The sequence below is a fragment of the Pristiophorus japonicus genome, chromosome 17, assembly GCF_044704955.1.
Source record: "Pristiophorus japonicus isolate sPriJap1 chromosome 17, sPriJap1.hap1, whole genome shotgun sequence".
NCBI classification, from domain to species: domain Eukaryota; kingdom Metazoa; phylum Chordata; class Chondrichthyes; family Pristiophoridae; genus Pristiophorus; species Pristiophorus japonicus.
In genome coordinates this window covers 110,454,871-110,467,775 of record NC_091993.1, presented here as the reverse complement: position 1 = coordinate 110,467,775, position 12,905 = coordinate 110,454,871, and the positions used below count along the sequence as shown (strand labels likewise).

The following is a 12,905-nucleotide window of genomic DNA, read 5'->3' as shown; positions in this document are numbered from 1 at the left end:
CCCCACAGATCAGTATTTCCTCCCTCAATCCCCATGTTCACTGATTTCTCTCCAATTCTCTGCCTGCTCTTAATCCTGTAACCCATGTCCCCTTGATGTGTGCTGTTCTACCCCCGATACAAGTTTACCTCCAAGACCGTTTCCCATGTGTTTCTCCCTCTGCCCTGAATCCTGTGGCCTTCAGTACCCATCTCTTGTCACTTGCCCTTTCACTTTTCCCCTCCTCCTCCACCTCCACCAATCAGTGTATCTTCCATTTCTCTTTGACTTTTGTTGGTAGTTTGGGTTTATAGAGCTATTGCCTTGGCTTACAGTCAGTCAGTCAAGAAGCTGCCAGCTTCAAGGGATAGCTCACAAGCAGAGGCACGTGCCCGTGGCCCAAGCAGCTGAACGATGTTGATTTGAGGACTGAAGATACTCCAGAGTAGCCAATCTCATTAGTGGAAAGCAACAATATTTTCAGGGGAAGCAAGAAACATAGCAGTTGGAATACCATATTTGGGAGGGGGCCTTGAACAAAGTGTCCAAGGCAGTGGGACATGGGAAGCTGGCAGTCAGTAGTGGACCAGGAGACAAGTTTTTAAAATACAAAATTCAGAAAGGTTTTGGAAACATTTCCAAAAATCAAATTAAAAGTTGCATGGTAAGAGATTAAGATGGTGGCAACTGAATGCAAAGAAACAATCCAGATTTGTTTCAGAGGACCAGCCAGTTGTCAGATTATGCAATTACAAGGTGTCAAGTTTACATTATAAATATGGACAACACAGTTTATAATGGGAAAATCCTGACAGAAAGAGACCCAAAAGTGGCAAGAGGAAGTAAGGCTTCGTAGCCAGGAAATGCATGTAGATGCATGTTTTTAAATCAGCTTCTATAGATAGAGATGCACTTGTATAGAAGGGACTAGATGTTACAAAGTGCTTTTCATGTCCGCAGAATTTCCCAAAGCACTTTACAGGTTCGGTCTAAGTCAGCATGGATTTATGAAAGGGAAATCATGCTTAACAAATCTTCTGGTGGATAGAGAACTGGTTGGCAGACAGGAAGCAGAGAGTTGGGATAAACGGGTCCTTTTCAGAATGGCAGGCAGTGATTAGTGGGGTGCCGTAGGGCTCAGTGCTGGGACCCCAGCTCTTTACAATATACATTAATGATTTAGATGAAGGAATTGAGTGTACTATCTCCAAATTTGCAGATGACTTGGACAGGTTAGGTGAGTGGGCAAATGCATGGCAGATGCAATATAATGTGGATAAATGTGAGGTTATCCACTTTGGGGGCAAAAAGATGAAGGCAGAATATTATCTGAATGGCGGCAGATTAGGATAAGGGGAGGTGCAACGAGACCTGGGTGTCATGGTACATCAGTCATTGAAAGTTGGCATGCAGGTACAGCAGGTGGTGAAGGCAGCAAATGGCATGTTGGCCTTCATAGCTAGGGGATTTGAGTATAGGAGCAGGGAGGTCTTACTGCAGTTGTACAGGGCCTTGGTGAGGCCTCACCTGGAATATTGTGCAGTTTTGGTCCCCTAATCTGAGGAAGGACGTTCTTGCTATTGAGGGAATGCAGCGAAGGTTCACCAGACTGATTCCCGGGATAGCAGGACTGACATATGAGGAGTGACTGGATCGACTGGGCCTGTATTCACTGGAGTTTAGAAGGATGAGAGGGGATCTCATAGAAACATAAAATTCTGACGGGACTGAACAGGTTAGATGCAGGAAGAATGTTCCCGATGTTGGGGAAGTCCAGAACCAGGGAACACAGTCTAACGATAAGGGGTAAGCCATTTAGGACTGAGATGAGGAGAAACTTCTTCACTCAGAGTTGTAGCCTGTGGAATTCCCTACCGCAGAGTGGTAGAAGCCAGTGCATTGGATATATTCAAGAGGGAGTTAGATATGGCCCTTACGGCTAAAGGGATCAAGGGGTATGGAGAGAAAGCAGGAAAGAGGTACTGAGGTGAATGATCAGCCATGATCTTATTAATGGTGGTGCAGGCTCGAAGGGCTGAATGGCCTACCCCTGCATCTATTTTCTATGCTTCTATGTTACAGCCAATGAATTACTTCCGAAGTGTAGTCACTGCTTTGTAGGCAAACGCAGCAGGCAACTTGGACACAAGATCTCACAAAGAGCAATGAGATGAATGACCCATTCATCTGTTTTTGGTGGCATTAGAAAAAGCAAAATGCTAGCCCAGACATTGGTAGAACACCCATCTCTTCTTCAAATAGTTCCACGAGCGGCATGCCATTTAAAAAAAGGGAAAAAAAGATAGTATTGCACTTACCTCATCAGAGTCATCGTGGTACTCGGGTTTGTTGACAGCTACCGTGGTGTCCAGTTCATCTGCTGTTGTAGCCTCTGCATGTTGTTGTAGGACTGAGTACCGATGTACCAAGAATCTGAAAGATTGATTAAAAGCAATTTTGAGAGATTCAAGCTAGCACTTCACCTTGGTTATTAATTTTTATACATACATATATCTTTCTCTTCATAAATAATTTGCATAGAAAAAAAAACTGTTTCCCAGACTTAAATCAGTTAGTTACTGAGAATAAACTACATATGGTAAAAATATGAAAAATAATCCTTGAATTAGCATTTAAATGAGAAAGATTAAAGTCTTGGACAGACCCTTCAAGCAGTTGGCCCTTTCAGTTACTGACTTGCATTTTCAGATTTGATGTTCTTTATTCAAAATAGAATATTTGCATAGATGTTCCTTATATCGAAAGTGAGGCATTGGTAAAGAGTTAGCTTAGCAGAGCCCACTCAACATAGGATTCCAACTCTCTATTGGAGATTTTATTCAATATTTAATAATTTGACTGAATTGGAAGTGTGAAGTAAAATGTCACTGTACTTAAGTAAATAAAGTGCTATGTTATTCCTCTCATGGTTTGCTCGTCAATTTAAATAATTTTAAGAAATTCATCAGTACCCCCATAACTCCAATAGCCTTGCAGTGTTCTAGACAGAGATGCAACTCAATTGATTTACATTTATATTTATTTGCTGTTTTGTCCCAAATTTTGGGGGCCCCAAGGTTTGAAAGAACCATTTGTGCTGTTACCTCATTGGCCGATAAATGCTAAATCAGAACACTTAGAATTGAGGAAAGACGGGAGGAGGCTCAAGTGGAGCATAAACCCTGGCATTGCTGATTGGGTCGAATGGCCTGTTCCTGTGCCGTATATCTTATGTAATCCTATGTAAAATATGCTAGCATCTGAAGCTGGCGAGAAGTGCAAATTAATGGTAACTACTTTGAAGTGGCCTGCAAGGTTCCATGGTGTGCCCCATCGTTAGGTCCCAACTCAACATCTATCCTACAATTTTAATGAAAGCCACTATGCGCTAATACTAAAGTTGTTGTACCCTTAAATGTTTGTATTAAAAATTGTGCAACAGATAATGTGAGCATGATGAAACTAAATGGCCTCTTTCCAGCTATTCCTCTCGTCAAGAGGAAAGGCACCCAAGCTGATCCCTAGTCTCTACAAGTTATTCAAGGCAATTGACACACCAATTTCCTTGGAGACGTGTCCTGCTGCTCTGGATTTCCTCATATCCATCATCAAAAAAAAAAATCACAATATTAAGCACACAAACCCATAAAATACCACTCTGGGTGCAAGCTGTTGGTAGTTATTGGAATATGTGCACCGATAGAAATCCCTTCATTCATTGGGATGATGCACTAATGGTGACCATGAAAATGCCAGATTGTTTTAAAAATCCATCTGGTTAGGGAAGGAAATCTGCCGTCCTTACCTGGTCTGGCCTATATGTGACTCCAGACCCACAGCAACGCTTAACTGCCCTCTGAAATGGCCTAGCAAATCACTCAGTTATACCAAACCACTACAAAGAACAGTGGTTTAAGGCAGCGGCTCACCACCTCTTTCACAAGGGCAATTAGGGATGGGCAATAAATGCTGGCCTTGCCGATGACACCCACATCCCATGAACGAATTTTTTTTTAAATACGTAAACTCATGTACAGCGCATTCCCAAATTTCGGGTAAATGCTCTCAACAGACAAGGCTCCCACTGGCAGCATAAGTGGGAAAGTTACACATCAAGACTCAATAGAATCTGTTGCCAGTTTTTTTTTTATTTAAAAACTCCTTCTACTCTTTTCTGTCTCTCTCCTATCAAAATCGGCTATCGTATCAACTGGACTTAAAGAACATTGGAAAATTAAATGGTTTGCTTGTTTAACTAATCATAAAAGCCCTAAAAATCTATTTTCTCACAATAAAATAAAATAAACCTACCTTCCACCACACACGTATTTCTTGATAAAAATCACTCCAAAGATTAGCATCAGTAATAATGCTATTACCGTGGCAATAATTGGCACAGAGCTGGTTCTGTGAGAATTAGACTGAAACCAAACATAGGAAATGGTTAATTCAAATATTATTTGAACTGAATAGGTACAATAGGTACATTTAATACCAGAGCAAGGATAAGGTGTCAGATCTCGAAACTGCCTTGAAGATGTTCTCATCAAGATGAGCAATGTCACCAAATACAACTATTCTACCTTTGTACTATGTTAGTATTTCAGATCAAATACAAGGTAAAGCTTCGTCTAGCTGACTTTATCTCTCTGGAATCATACCCCTATGAGCTCCATGAATTTATCCAGTGATTGATGAGCTAATTGATCTAATCAAGGATGCAGCAGGGGCATTCTAACGGTCCTCAATACTTCTGGATTAGGAAAGGGAGAAAAATCAGCCAGGGTTTCCACTCGATTGTTATCTAGTAGCTCGTATTGGAAGTCGTATGGGGGCAATTAGGTGAAGACTGGATCAGACTTAGCTGGTATGCCCCTCACCACTGACCAACCTACCAATACTCATTGCCAATACAAATAATGCCCACTTAAGCGAGCTGTCAAAGGGCACCCAGCACGTTAATGGGCGAGGCGAAGGGAAAAAACCTGATTTTTTTTTTTTTAATTCTCTGGTTACACCAATGTAATAGTTTCATTTTGAATTTCTGTAACATTTATTTGTTACAGCACTATTTCAGTCCCCAAAAAAGCCGGGAACTCACACCCATGAGTACTGGGTTCAATTGCACAAATTCAGTTTATTTAGAACTATTATGGCTACAGGAGACAAGTCCATCATCCCATCATTTTACCTGTAAGTAAAATGACTCTGATCTAACAAAGCATAAATTGTCCTTTACATTTTGACCTGATACATATACAAATTTATAAATAACTTTTTCTCTCGAACATCTAAAGACTGAAAGTGGTCTTTCACTTGGTCGTTGTACTGCAACACATTCACTCACTCTTCCATGTGGTCTGATTAGAATTAGCTAAAATTTTCAATTTGGAAAAAAGTCTGCAGAATATAAGCTCTATTCTGACTGTATGCTGCAACGTCATAAATTAAACTCGAACACCACGTTTAGCTGTATTTTCAAAATACACTTGCTGGGTAGGTTAGATTAATAAAGCAAAGAAATGTTGCAACACAGCAGACACTGCAGTAAATCCAACATGCACAGTCAGGAAGACAGACTGGATTGGGGCCACACATTCAAAAGCATGCATTGAACAATTACACATTGAAAATCATTAAATCTGTGACAGTTTAAAAATGACCTTTTATACTAAAGCAAATGCCTGCGCTTTCAGATGGGAGTTTAATCCGTTCTCCAGGACGAGTCCAAATGGAGATTTCTTTAGCCGAAGAACACATTAAATATTCAGATTTTCTTTTGATTTTTCAATACATCAAATAATTTTATCACATTCAATACCTTACTGAATTTGAAACATTTTGAAAACCACCTACTGAAATAATTCAAATTCAGTTTTTAAAATGTATTCCTATGTCCATCTCTAACCTATAGAATGATTTGCAGCTTCATATTTTCAGGATTTTTAAACCAATATAGCAACTGTAAAATAACAGGCAATTTATACTGAATTTTGCTTTATGAATTTGATTTTTGCCACAACTTTGTGAAATTTAGAAACAAGTGTGTTTCTCTTGTCAAATTCAATACAACCAAATTAGACTTTGAAATACTTTGCCTCCACTTCTCAGATTTCTCTGCCCTTCCTCAACTTCACCCTCCATAAATAATCACAACCATATTAATCCATTTGATCACACCATCACACAAAGCCTCTCTGTTTTTAAAGTCAGAAGATCTTGACCATCTTTTTCTAACCCTACTCTATGGAAAAAAAAACACTACTCCCCAACTCCATCACAAGTGGCGCTTCAACTCCAATGCCTAACACCTTCTATTCTGACCCTGCCACCCACACCAACATTGGTATCTGTCAATTCACTCAGCAACTGTCTGATTTTGACATTCAACAAGCTCACCATCAGATTTTGGCTGATATATAAACCCCAATGCTCCCCCCACCTGCCACCTTGGTATATTAGCGTCTCGGAGCTGCAATCTACAGTTCAGTGTATGATGGGCTGGCTGCCCATCACCAGATCTTGCTTGGCCACTTCAAGCACTCCTTTTTACATAGGATATATGGCACAGAAACAGGCCATTCGGCCCAACCTGTCCATGCCGGTGTTTATGCTCCACTCGAGCCTCTACACGTCTTTCCTCGTGTAAATCTATCCACATAACCACCTATTCCATTCTCCCTCATATGCTTGTCTAGCCTCCCCTTAAATGCAGCAATACTATTTGCTTCAACCACTCTGTGGTAGCGATTGCCACCTTCTCACCACTTTCTAAAGAGTCCTGCCTGTCCCTTTCAGTTGTTGCATCTTATATTTCAGAATCATCCTGGTAGGCAAATACAACCCAAACACTTCTTTGTAAAAAAAAACACTAACCATCTCCTCTGCTTTCTAATGAAAGCAATTTCACACCAATAGATCAGTCCAGCCAATTAGAAAGTAAACACTATTTTTGAAGCATTATGAATTAGCGATCGCAAGTTGAGTTATTAGCTCCCAGTCAACTGTGGACTGTGCCAAAAGGAGAAATGATTGCATAGTTTTCTCCTGTACTGCACAGCACAGCAGTATAAAGGGGCAATAGTTGTGGTGCATACTTTGACCAAGAACTCATTTTACACTTTCTTCCTAGCTTAACTTGTTACCCTAGAAAACTTCAGAAATTCTTCACTATATTTGCTTCCCACGACCTGCAATACAATGATTACAGTGGCACTTACCAGTTCTTCAGGTGCCAACAAGTTACTGATGCATTTTTTACTCATGTCTTTCACTGACCGATCCACTTGTATCCCTCCATGACACTTGTCTCCTGGAATTTTTCGGTATCTAAGAAATGACAAGTTAGTTACAAATCTGTATATATCAAATGTCAAGAAACTTCACATTTTAAAATAACTTTCTAAGATCATTTTAAAAGTATGTGAATGGAACACCAACTGGTCTTCATTCCAGTCAAACATTTTAGGTTGGAATTTTATTTTTGTAAAATAGAAAGAAAATACCATTTTTGAAGCATTATGAATTAGCAATCATAAGTCAAGTAATTAGCACCCAGTCAAATGGACTGTGCCAAAAGGAGACGTGATTGCATCTTTTTCCCCTGGCTGGGGAATCTAGAACCAGGGGTCATAGTCTCAGAATAAGGGGTCGGCCATTTAGGACTGAGATGAGGTTATATGTCTTCACTCAAAAGGTCGTGAACAATGTTCCCTCTAAGCTGTGCGGCCACGCAGCTCTGTGCTGGTCCCGCACAGCTTGGGATGGGCTTTTCTAATGTTAAGTTTCCCACATGCATACTATGAATGGGCCGCGCAACCAAACATAAATTAGGGGGAATATTGGTTGTGAATCTTTGCTTATTTTCTACTCCAGAGGGCTGTGGATGCTCAAGTCATTGAGTATATTAAAGACAGAGATTGATAGATTTTTGGATATTAAGGGAATCAAGGGATATGGGGATAGTGTGGGAAGGTGGAGGTGAGATAGATCAGCTAGGATCTTATTGAATGGCAGAACAGGATCAAATGGCCTACTTCTGCTCATATTTATGATGTTATATTCTTATATTTACTAGGAATTTACAGGTCAAACTGCTTAAAGAGCTCATGGTTGGATTTGAAGTCTCAAACATAATGAAGTAATGTGAGCATTGCTCATGTTTCCAATTAAAAATAGCAACCATTGTTGTAAATTGTTTCCACCTTTTCAAGAATTGTCTTTACATAAAATAAACATGCAAAGACCGTACAAATAAATCCCCACTGAAATCATACATTCCGAATCAGGACAATACATCGAGGTTGCTGGTCCAGTCAAGGGTAAGCTAGGAACCATGGGCTCAATTTTCCCCAGTTATTAGCACCGCTTTTTTTGTCCTAAATTAAATTAAAAGTTTCCCCAAAATTGTGCGCCAATGTAACTCAGTTACGATTTTTTTTAGGTTTGTTTTTTTTTTAAACACCTCATTGGGGGGTGTAACCTGCCACCCGCGCCAATTCTGCCCATTTAAGCAAGTTTGGCCAGTTCTGATTTACTCCAATTCTTCGTAGGACGGCGTATGTTACCGCTGTGGAAGAACCTTACAGGCAGTTAAGAAAATCGGCGCAGGTAAGGAAATCAGCGCAGCAGATGCAGTTCCACAGCCCGGACAGCAGCAGCAGAGAGGGAAGAGAGAGTGGGAGTGAGGAGGGGTGGGGCGGGGGAGAAGCCCTTCGGCCAAAGATTGTAGCGGGTCCTGGCACCGGGAGGCTCTTCGTCCAGGGATAGTAGTGGGTACTGGGAGGGACGAGGCCCTTCGGCCAGAGATAGTAGTGGGTACCAGCACCGGCATTGGGGGGGGGGGGGGGGGGGAGAGAAGAAATAGACTTTTGGCATAAACATAGAAAATAGGTGCAGGAGTAGGCCATTCGGCCCTTTGAACCTGCACCACCATTCAATAAGATCATGGCTGATCATTCCCTCAGTAGCACTTTCCTACTTTCTTTCCATATCCCTTTAGCCGTAAGGGCCATATCTAACTCCCTCTTGAATATATCCAATGAACTGGCATCAACAACTCTCTGCGGCAGGGAATTCCACAGGTTAACAACTTTGAGTGAAGAAGTTTCTCCTCATCTCAGTCCTAAATGGCCTACCCCTTATCCTAAGACTGCGTCCCCTGGTTCTGGACTTTCCCAACATCGGGAACATTCTTCCCGCATCTAACCTGTCCAGTCCCGTCAGAATCTTATACTTTTCTATGAGATTCCCTCTCATCCTTCGAAACTCCAGTGTATAAAGGCCCAGTTGATCCAGTCTCTCCTCATATGTCAGTCCAGCCATAGAAACATAAAAAATAGGTGCAGGAGTAGGCCATTCGGCCCTTCTAGCCTGCACCGCCATTCAATGAGTTCATGGCTGAACATTCAACTTCAGTACCCCATTCCTGCTTTCTCGCCATACCCCTTGATCCCCCTAGTAGTAAGGACCTCATCTAACTCCTTTTTCAATATATTTAGTGAATTGGCCTCAACAACTTTCTGTGGTAGAGAATTCCACAGGTTCACCACTCTCTGGGTGAAGAAGTTCCTCCGCATCTCGGTCCTAAATGGCTTACCCTTATCCTTAGACTGTGACCTCTGGTTCTGGACTTCCCCAACATTGGGAACATTCTTCCTGCATCTAACCTGTCCAACCCTGTCAGAATTTTAAATGTTTCTATGAGGTCCCCTCTCATTCTTCTGAACTCCAGTGAATACAAGCCCAGTTGATCCAGTCTTTCTTGATAGGTCAGTCCCGCCATCCCGGGAATCAGTCTGGTGAACCTTCGCTGCACTCCCTCAATAGCAAGAATGTCCTTCCTCAGGTTAGGAGACCAAAACTGTACACAATACTCCAGGTGTGGCCTCACCAATGCCCTGTACAACTGTAGCAACACCTCCCTGCCCCTGTACTCAAATCCCCTTGCTATGAAGGCCAACATGCCATTTGCTTTCTTAACCGCCTGCTGCACCTGCATGCCAACCTTCAATGACTGATGTACCATGACACCCAGATCTCTTTGCACCTCCCCTTTTCCTAATCTGTCACCATTCAGATAATAGTCTGTCTCTCTGTTTTTACCACCAAAGTGGATAACCTCACATTTATCCACATTATACTTCATCTGCCATGCATTTGCCCACTCACCTAACCTATCCAAGTCGCTCTGCAGCCTCACAGCATCCTCCTCGCAGCTCACACTGCCACCCAACTTAGTGTCATCCGCAAATTTGGAGATACTACATTTAATCCCCTCATCTAAATCATTAATGTACAGTGTAAACAGCTGGGGCCCCAGCACAGAACCTTGCGGTACCCCACTAGTCACTGCCTGCCATTCTGAAAAGTACCCATTTACTCCTACTCTTTGCTTCCTGTCTGACAACCAGTTCTCAATCCATGTCAGTACACTACCCCCAATTCCATGTGCTCTAACTTTGCACATCAATCTCTTGTGTGGGACCTTGTCGAACGCCTTCTGAAAGTCCAAATATACCACATCAACTGGTTCTCTCTTATCCACTCTACTGGAAACATCCTCAAAAAATTCCAGAAGATTTGTCAAGCATGATTTCCCTTTCACAAATCCATGCTGATTTGGACCTATCATGTCACCTCTTTCCAAATGCACTGCTATGACATCCTTAATAATTGATTCCATCATTTTACCCACTACCGATGTCAGGCTGACCAGTCTATAATTCCCTGTTTTCTCTCTTCCCTCCTTTTTTAAAAAGTGGGGTTACATTGGCTACCCTCCACTCCATAGGAACTGATCCAGAGTCAATGGAATGTTGGAAAATGACTGTCAACGCATCCACTATTTCCAAGGCCACCTCCTTAAGTACTCTGGGATGCAGTCCATCAGGCCCTGGGGATTTATCGGCCTTCAATCCCATCAATTTCCCCAACACAATTTCCCGGCTAATAAGGATTTCCCTCAGTTCCTCCTCCTTACTAGACCCCCGACCCCTTTTATAACCGGAAGGTTGTTCGTGTCCTCCTTCGTGAATACCGAACCAAAGTACTTGTTCAATTGGTCCGCCATTTCTTTGTTCCCCGTTATGACTTCCCCTGATTCTGACTGCAGGGGACCTACGTTTGTCTTTACTAACCTTTTTCTCTTTACATATCTATAGAAACTTTTGCAATCCGTCTTAATGTTCCCTGCAAGCTTCTTCTCATACTCCATTTTCCCTGCCCTAATCAAACCCTTTGTCCTCCTCTGCTGAGTTCTAAATTTCTCCCAGTCCCCAGGTTCGCTGCTATTTCTGGCCAATTTGTATGCCACTTCCTTGGCTTTAATACTATCCCTGATTTCCCTTGATAGCCACGGTTGAGCCACCTTCCCTTTTTTATTTCTATGCCAGACAGGAATGTACAATTGTTGTAGTTCATCCATGCGATCTCTAAATGTCTGCCATTGCCCATCCACAGTCAACCCCTTAAGTATCATTCGCCAATCCATCCCAGCCAATTCATGCCTCATACCTTCAAAGTTAGCCTTCTTTAAGTTCTGGACCATGGTCTCTGAATTAACTGTTTCATTCTCCATCCCAAATGCAGAATTCCACCATATTATGGTCACTCTTCCCCAAGGGGCCTCGCACAACGAGATTGCTAATTAATCCTCTCTCATTACATAACACCCAGTCTAAGATGGCCTCCCCCCTAGTTGGTTCCTCGACATATTGGTCTAAAAAACCATCCCTTATGCACTCCAGAAAATCCTCCTCCACCGTATTGCTTCCAGTTTGGTTAGCTCAATCTATGTGCATATTAAAGTCACCCATTATAACTGCTGCACCTTTATTGCACGTAACCCTAATTTCATGTTTGATGCCCTCCCCAACATCACTACTACTGTTTGGAGGTCTGTACACAACTCCCACTAACGTTTTTTGCCGTTTGGTGTTCTGCAGCTCTACCCATATAGATTCCACATCATCCAAGCTAATGTCCTTCCTAACTATTGCCTTAATCTCCTCCTTAACCAGCAATGCTACCCCACCTCCTTTTCCTTTTATTCTATCCTTCCTGAATGTTGAATACCCCTGGATGTTGAGTTCCCAGCCCTGATCATCCTGGAGCCACGTCTCCGTAATCCCAATCACATCATATTTGTTAACATCTATTTGCACAGTTAATTCATCCACCTTATTGCGGATACTCCTTGCATTAAGACACAAAGCCTTTAGGCTTGTTTTTTTAACACCCTCTGTCCTTTTAGAATTTTGCTGTACAGTGGCCCTTTTTGTTCTTTGCCTTGGGTTTCTCTGCCCTCCAGTTTTCCTCATCTCCTTTCTGTCTTTTGTTTTTGCCTCCGTTTTGTTTCCCTCTATCTCCCTGCATTGGTTCCCATCCCCCTGCCATATTAGTTTAACTCCTCCCCAACAGCACTAGCAAACACTCCCCCGAGGACATTGGTTCCGATTCTGCCCAGGTGCAGACCGTCCGGATTGTACTGGTCCCACCTCCCCCAGAACCGGTTCCAATGCCCCAGGAATTTGAATCCCTCCCTGCTGCACCATTGCTCAAGCCACGTATTCATCTGAGCTATCCTGCGATTCCTACTCTGACTAGCACGTGGCACTGGTAGCAATCCCGAGATTACTACTTTTGAGGTCCTACTTTTTAATTTAGCTCCTAGCTCCTTAAATTCATTTCGTAGGAACTCATCCCTTTTTTTACCTATGTCATTGGTACCAACGTGCACCACGACAACTGGCTGTTCTCCCTCCCTTTTTAGAATGTCCTGCACCCGCTCCGAGACATCCTTGACCCTTGCACCAGGGAGGCAACATACCATCCTGGAGTCTCGGTTGCGGCCGCAGAAACGCCTATCTATTCCCCTTACAATTGAATCCCCGATCACTATCGCTCGCCCACTCTTTTTCCTGCCC

At 42.4% G+C, this 12,905-nt stretch overlaps 1 protein-coding gene across 1 annotated transcript in view; it reads right to left on the bottom strand.

Moving 5' to 3' along the window:
* The window catches only part of sort1a (sortilin 1a), a 93,102-nt gene that overhangs the window by 7,787 nt on the left and 72,410 nt on the right, over nucleotides 1-12,905 (bottom strand). Inside the window, exons 17-19 of the mRNA XM_070859048.1 lie at nucleotides 7,200-7,308; nucleotides 4,291-4,400; nucleotides 2,298-2,412 (exon numbers count right to left, since the gene is read on the bottom strand). Coding sequence (XP_070715149.1) covers nucleotides 2,298-2,412; nucleotides 4,291-4,400; nucleotides 7,200-7,308 — 334 coding nt within the window. The remainder of the gene's footprint in view (nucleotides 1-2,297; nucleotides 2,413-4,290; nucleotides 4,401-7,199; nucleotides 7,309-12,905) is intronic.